Source organism: Montipora capricornis, chromosome 7, assembly GCF_036669925.1.
Source record: "Montipora capricornis isolate CH-2021 chromosome 7, ASM3666992v2, whole genome shotgun sequence".
Lineage (NCBI taxonomy): Eukaryota > Metazoa > Cnidaria > Anthozoa > Scleractinia > Acroporidae > Montipora > Montipora capricornis.
This window is the reverse complement of record NC_090889.1, coordinates 36,836,850-36,844,349: the sequence shown is the minus strand read 5'-3', so window position 1 is coordinate 36,844,349 and position 7,500 is coordinate 36,836,850. Positions and strand designations below refer to the sequence as shown.

At 38.1% G+C, this 7,500-nt stretch overlaps 1 protein-coding gene across 4 annotated transcripts in view; it reads right to left on the bottom strand.

Moving 5' to 3' along the window:
* Window positions 1-862: 862 nt before the first annotated feature.
* LOC138057078 (protein SSUH2 homolog) overlaps window positions 863-7,500 on the bottom strand; it is a 29,581-nt gene continuing 22,943 nt past the window's right edge. For all 4 annotated transcript variants that reach the window (XM_068903101.1, XM_068903100.1, XM_068903098.1 and 1 more), the window contains exons 12-14: window positions 6,907-7,009; window positions 5,018-5,122; window positions 863-4,690 (exon numbers count right to left, since the gene is read on the bottom strand). In XM_068903101.1, the coding sequence (XP_068759202.1) occupies window positions 4,544-4,690; window positions 5,018-5,122; window positions 6,907-7,009 (355 nt within the window). In that variant the 3' untranslated portion in view covers window positions 863-4,543. The remainder of the gene's footprint in view (window positions 4,691-5,017; window positions 5,123-6,906; window positions 7,010-7,500) is intronic.

Sequence of the window (7,500 nt, the reverse complement as noted above, 5' to 3'; positions counted from 1 at the left end):
TGGCGAAACGATCGGATACCTAATAAATGAACGAATTAATAAATGAACAGTAAAGACGCAACAGCTCAACACTGCAAACAATTCCTGCGCAGCTCCTTCTAATAAAGCCCAGTAACCTATTTGCTTTAGCAACAATCATGAGTATAAGATCCTTCCAAGAGGTGTCATTTACGATCACTACCCCCAAATCTTTTTCAGTTGAGGCAACCTCCATATCTATACCATTTATACTATAGCTACGATATGGACTAATACTCTTCCTATAGATATACGCAGATTATTGCACTTTGTAGGCTGAAAATACAATTCATTTGACAAGAACCGATTTGTAAGCGAAACTAAATCCTGCTGCAATTTCGAAAAATCAGCATCATTATTTATTACATTTAGAATCGTCAGCAAACATAGCCAGCGTCGCACTGTTAATTACATTTGGAATGTCATTTACAAATAATAGAGAGAGAATCGGTCCTAGAAGTGACCCCTGGGGTACACTTGATCCAACGTCAGTCCAATTACTGTAAGTTCTATTTATAACCACTCTTTGACCCCTTCCAGTTAGGTATGAGTAAAACCAGGAGAGTAGGGGGTCATCGATTTCAAACGCTTGTAGCTTCGACACGAGCTTTGCCGGGCACACAACATCGAAAGCCTTGGCAAAGTCCAAGAAAATTATGTCTGATTCTAGCGCGCGGTCCAGTGCATGACCAATGTCATGTTATCGGCCAGATGTGAGGTAAGCTAGAAATTACTTACCAACTTTCCTTTATTTAGGTACGAGTGACAACCCGGGAATTTGAGAAGTCACTTAAATCGCATTCAATCAGGCAAATAACCGCACAAAAAGCTTCAAAGTCACCACGACAATAAAGTACGGCTTTTTTATTGAGAACTTTTGCGTGTAAATATCTTTTTCAGTTTGATATCAAGATTCCCATACAAATGCTTATAATTTTTTCACCCTCCGAGTCTAGGCTGCCTGTGCTTTCATGAATTCCAAGTTCTTTTTTTATTTTCACATAATCGCCTTTATGGTTATGATATTGACTTTCCATTTTCCAACTCCACAAAGGCGTATTTTGTTAGAGGACGGAACGAAAAAAGTAAAGCAGTTAAACGGGCACTATTTTAAATGAAAATTCTTCCCAGGACCTACCGAGAACAGAACTCTTCTACTATCCTCTGAAACCTTCCTCAGATAGGCGTATAACGACTCTGGGACAAAAGCGAAACTTAGCATGGGACGTACAGGAAAGATGTTTAATCGGAGTTTAGTAAATAGATTAATTGGAATGGAGTGAGTGAAAGCCATACTCACTGGGCCTGGTTGTTCAAAAGCCGATTAACGCTGATCCCAGATAAAAAATTAACCAAGGAGTCGAGTCATCTCTCTACTCCCAAATGCTGTTCAACGCTGATAATCGGCAAAACTTTACATTAGAAGAAGTCAATCTTGAAAAACAAAAATAAGCAAAAGGAACTTTCACCAAAAAGTTAAAACTTGAAACAAAAAGTTTACGCTAATCCTGGGTTAAGTTAATCGGCTTTCGAACAACCGGCCCTGATCACGTAGTTATAAATGCGCTAAAAACTACCTCTTTCAAAATGTATCGCCCTACTTCTGCGGCACATGGTATTCAGAGTAAACGCTTTAAGGGAACCTCCACTCTTACTGCAGAATAAGTTAAACCGAAGGAAATTATGTTTACAAACAAATTTGTTTGCAAGTATAAGCGATGTTCGGAAGAGAAGAAAAGGAAAGGCGCGAGTATACTGGAGATGATGGAGTGCATGAAGTGTTTACACACCGGCTTTTTACCGACGTTTTTATGATAAAAAGCGAGGTTAGCTAGGGAAACCAGAAGTGATGGACTTGCTTTAATACAGTACCATGCTATCATGGCCGATAGGTCGAAGTTTGCAAATATGGACTAACGATTTTCATTCGGTTTGTGCATCGTTATCCCTTCACTATTCTTCACTTCAGGACATCGAAAAATTTCACGGTGAGCGCTTTTAAATTATACAAACGTTCATAAATTTAAGCTACTTTTGGTCTTAAATTGTACGTACCCTTTGTGAATTGATTAGTTTTAGTTTATTCGTTAAGTTTAAACTGAAAAAAAGTTTCTTAGGTTAATAGTTCTGTTCTTCGTGAAAGCTACGGCAGATTTTCCGGTCGAGCCGAAGAATAATGAGGCTACCTTTGCGTTCTTGCTTAGAGATCGATTGTCCATTAACGTTTAGTTTTGGGGTTTGACCCCACAGCCAAATTGGGGAATAGCGAGAAAGCTTTTGAGGTCAATGAGACCAGGGTCGTAGCCAGAAAAAATATATATATATGACTGAGGTGGTTAAATTCTCTTCGGAGGTATTAGTGATGTTTATGATGACTACATTTTAAAGACAACACTGGAATCACGCTTTATTTTTAAAAATCACGTGCCTCGGTTTGTCTCTTACTGGCTACGTACGGCTAAGCCCGCTACTTAACAGACTTCACTCGAACACTGTTTCCTTTTTTTTTGGCAAATGTAGATAAAAATTGTAGAATTTATAGCTTGAAAATCAACTCTAGTAAAAAGTGCACTTTAACTATATCGCCGGGAAAAAAATGTGGATTATAATTTCGTAAGTGCACTTTAAAATCTTTTTGACAATTCCTCAGCATAAGTTTTAAAATGATAGTTTAAAGGCGAAATAGCACTTAAAACAGTACAATAGTTACACATACCGATGATTGTTTTTGATAAGAATTTTCTCAGTTTACGAAAACCTAACCAGAATTTTACCTGTTATCTGTCCACGGTTTTAAGGCCGGGACGGGTGATAAGTCGCTGCCACACGTCCCGGGGACAAGTCGCCACAACAATTCGCCTCATGTTACACGGTTAATAATATACATGAAAAAATTACTCCATTCTGATTGGCTGGGAGCAGGGCAGTTCAAGTGTAACACAGTGCAAAAAGTGTTATAGATGGTTTTCACCTGACGTCACAGCGGCCATGTTTGCGTACAGAACAATAGAGGAAAAAGTCTTTGGGAATTTGACTCTATTATAATGCAAAACATGTGCCATAATTTGCTATTGTTTTGTACACAAACATGGCCGTCTCTTCACGTGATTGAAAACCATCTATACCAGTGCAAACCACACATCGAAATTCTGGATTATGATTGGCTAATAAACAATAGCGTTTGGTAATAGTCAATCAAATCTTTTGTTTTCAAATCAAGAGCGCGCCCTGGATGACGCAATTTTTCCCTGATTGCGTGATACACGTGCGTTTCTTCTGCTTAACCATCTCGAAATTTTTCATATATATGACCTGTCTCTGCGACTTGTCACCTAATCTGTCTCGGCCTTTATGAACACGGGTGCAAATTCAGGGTAAAATACTCATGCACGTGCCGCACGTGACAGATGTGCCACATGCGCACTAATATTCACAAGCGACGCAAGCAAAAACACAAGCAACGTGCGCAGACTCAATTTGTTAAACTCCCAACTCAAATAAGTTTTCCAATTAGAAGAGAACTAGAACGTGTCACATGCATTGGGTCAAAACTCACTAAGTGAAACAATAACTTATAACTTCCTACTTCCGTCTCCAAATCCACCACAATTTCAGAACACTTCCTCACTAATAATCACACCGCCAAAGACATTTACCTTCATCCATTCGAGATTATTCATTCCAATCGTGATACCGTGCGCAAAGCAGGAGAAGCATGTTTCATCAAAATAGCTAGCACCCTTGAACCTTTAGGTCTTAAGAAAGATGAAATGTAATCTACCTTTCCCCCCGATATTTCTTGTTCTATAACTTCAGTTATCACTCCTTATTATTGTTCTACCGTGTCCGTTAAAATCCTTTACTTATCTTTCGTGCTGTACCAAATCACACGCCATAACATTATTCAAATTGTAATGTCTTTGCTAACCGTAGTCATTGCTTGTAAAGCCCTGGTGAAGAAAGGTAGTGCCTTTCCAAATATTGGCATTTTTAAATATATTCATTCATCGTTATATCAGCCTTGCTCTTTTTAGCTTACTTGAAACAATAACTTGAATTTTTGACTCGAAAGTGATCGGGTTGTGAACCATGACCCCACGTCAAGAATTTTTTTCTGCTGTCATGGTAGCTGAACGCGTTTAAACAATAATTATTGATCTATTTTTGAGCTGGAGTCAACCCTCAATGTTCTCCGTGGCAAACAAAACTCACTGTTTCCTTGGGACAAGTCATTAAGTGCTTATTGTTAAAACAAAGGGCACTAAGGAACAACACGTTGATGTGTCTGCGTAAATTGCTTGTGCTTCTTTACATTTTACATTATATTATCAGTTTTTGATTGCTAATAACTGGCTCGTTATCAAAGCCAACGGCTTAAAAATGACCAATATTTAACTAACTTTAACCAGTACTATGACCTTCTGTGAACAAATTTGTATGTTAATGAAAGAAATGTAAACATGACTTCAGCAAAGATTCCCTTATTGGTTTAGAAAAGCCTCTTGGTTCACCCTCCTTTCCAACTCTAAAGCAGAATGCAACCACAACAGCACTGTTGGGGGTAGTCTGGGGCGTGTACTTTGTGCTCGAGTCCGTAAACCCAGAAGCGAGTGTTTGTGTCCTTCCACTCATATTTCACTTCTGAGACAGGAACGGCGCGCAAAGTGTGACGCTGAAATAAACCAGTAAAAACTAAGAATTTGTTCCAATGAAGAGCTGTCACTTCTGAATCAAGGCAAGCAATTTTGGAATTCTTGTAAAAGAAACGATGTTAAATGTCAACTCCTTCGAGAGTTTCATTTGCGGAGTTGGAGTGGTAATGCATGTGGGCGCTTTTTTTTTTCCTTTTTGCTTATTGTGTATAATACGTATTTCAACAGAAAAAGGAAAATTTCCATGCCTTCCCCATGAGTTTGCTCCAACACGACTATTCTATTAAATTAGTCAACGTCAAACACTGTTGGACAATGATGAACTGCGCTATCGAGGGGTTTCGTACCTGCATCAGGATTCGTTTGGAAGGCCAGTTCCGGGAATGCGCCTCAACAAGGGCCTGGGAACCTCGATTAACATCTTGGTCATGGAACATTGTGATGGGATAAACCTGGAAGTACAAGCAGAATCGATTCTTTCAGGTTTTGGGTTTTTTCTCGTGAAAAGTGAAGATAAAGAGACGCTTAGCACTAGCAATCTTGGACAAAACTCTTGGGAAAAATTCCGGCTTACAAATCATTTGACATGCACTCACAAACAAAGTCTAGATCTATTGGTCCCTAGGCCCTCTCCCTCATACTGTGCAAGCCTTTGGCCGTTTCTAAACCAATAGTGGATTAGGAGAGAGGAGGAAAAGTAGGAAGGATTTAATCTTTCATCCACACAAAGAAAAAATTAGGGGATTAGTATTTTATATTGGTGTGCCACATTTCCCAACGAGTTTTGTCCATGATTATGGTATTTTTGAGAACAGCAACCACGAATCGTGGTTAGAGGTCATAGAGATGCAGTTAGGTTTGGACATCAAGCAATACGATTTTGAGATCTACCAAGGAAAAGAAAGACAGTCGCCATTTTTTTTTTTTTTTTTTTGGTTTCTTTTTGACAAAGCCATCAGTACCTCAGTTCAAACGGCCGAAACTGGATAATATTTTGCCCTAAAAAACTGGAGACTTGTCTGGTCTGATCAGATAGACTTATCTGGAAACTTATCTGACATTTCTTTATCTTGTGTCTGTGTTGGTATCCTGTGTTTGTATGTTCAATTGTTTTAACTTAAAGTTTATGTATATTTTGTATTTAATATTTTCTTTCTTTTCTTTTCCTGCGTAATAAAAAATATATCTCCCGTAAAAATTAAAAAAAAAACCTTGTAATTTAAAACAAAGGGCAAGTATAAGTCTCAACTATTTTAGGCCTTTGCTCCCTCCTTATGTCATTTTAGTTTACACAATCTTGTAACAATTATTACTCATTGAGAAGAAGTATAGAGCGGTTTTCAATTGAGTGTTGTAAAACCATTACCAAAGTAATTACTTTAGCCAATCGCAGCAGGTGTAAACAGCACAATAGACCGTATTCACAATTGGCGTCTAAGTAATTATTCTTTCGTTTTTATGCTAATCATCCTTACTAGCGTCGTTCGCACGAACAGAATTCAAAATATTTTTTTCTCCAAAGTGAGGCTAATGAGGATGATTAACACAAAGAATAATTTCTTGGCCGTCATTTATGAATACGGTCTATGAACCAATCCAAATTCGGAGCAATTCCACTTGCTCAAAGCGCGGGGAAAATCGTGCGTACAATTCGCGATGGTTTTGGTTTCCCCTCTCATATTGGTTGATAAACTGGCGCGAGATCACTAAGCGTAGCAATTGCAATCGCGTAATTACTTTCGACAGCCATTTGAAAAGTGCTCTATTTTTCCGGTCCTTTTTAAACTGACTAACAAAAGAGACCTTAACTTTTTCATCGATACAATTCCAAATTTTAGGTCCTTGAAATCATAGTTAACAGATGTAGGCTGGTTATGAAACTCGGTAAGTTTCTTTGTTTCATGTTTTTGTTCGCTTTTTTGGCCTTGACCCTACAAAAACCCGACAAAAACACGATTTTTTCGGCAGGATAACCAATCAATAGCTTCGACTAATTTATTCGAAATTAACTTGCGAACCAAAAACAAAAGATTGGTCACGGTCGGTTCAACATCTAATTGCGACTGTATTGTTCCTGCTTTTGAAATTCCCAGGGTTTCATAACCAGTCCCTAGATTAACTATGTTGAAATCAAACATTGAAAATGCCAAATTTTTGGAATGGTTCGTAAAGCCCGGAAAGTCAACTTTCGAATCTCCCTTGGGTTGTCAAATTATTGTTATAAAATGATAATTACTCTTGGTAATTCTTGTGTAAAGACGTCTGTTCCCTGTGATCCAACTATCAAATGATCTGGTAGATCTGTCCTTTCCGTCACGTGATTATCTACGTGAGTTTCCCTAAACAACCAATCCAAACAATTTTAAAGTAACTTCAGTCACAAAAAAAAAATAAAACAAACATTTCGTTTTCTCGGACGGGTTAATTTAGGTAAATTAACCTATGCAAGAATGACTTGCGGACCGCGTTTCCTTCTGACTAAAGGATAACGCTCGAAATGCCATCTCCAAAATCTTTGAGGGTCTTTGTTTTCGGGCGCCATCTTAGCTTAATAAAAAGCAAGATGCAAACAGCGGTCATAAACAATATAAACAAGCGCATTGTTTGAAAATTATTTACTTGGCGTTTCGTATGCTAAACAACGAGACATACGAAGCATTGGAAAAGTCAAGTAAATAATTTCAAACAATGGGCTTGTTTATAATGTTTGTCACCGCTGTTTGAGTCTTATTTTTGATTTAGCTTTGGGGATATCCCAGGGGTTTGGGAAACAACAGAACATGGCTAATTTGAACTGGAAAAAGGGGGAACAAAGACAAAATATCTTACG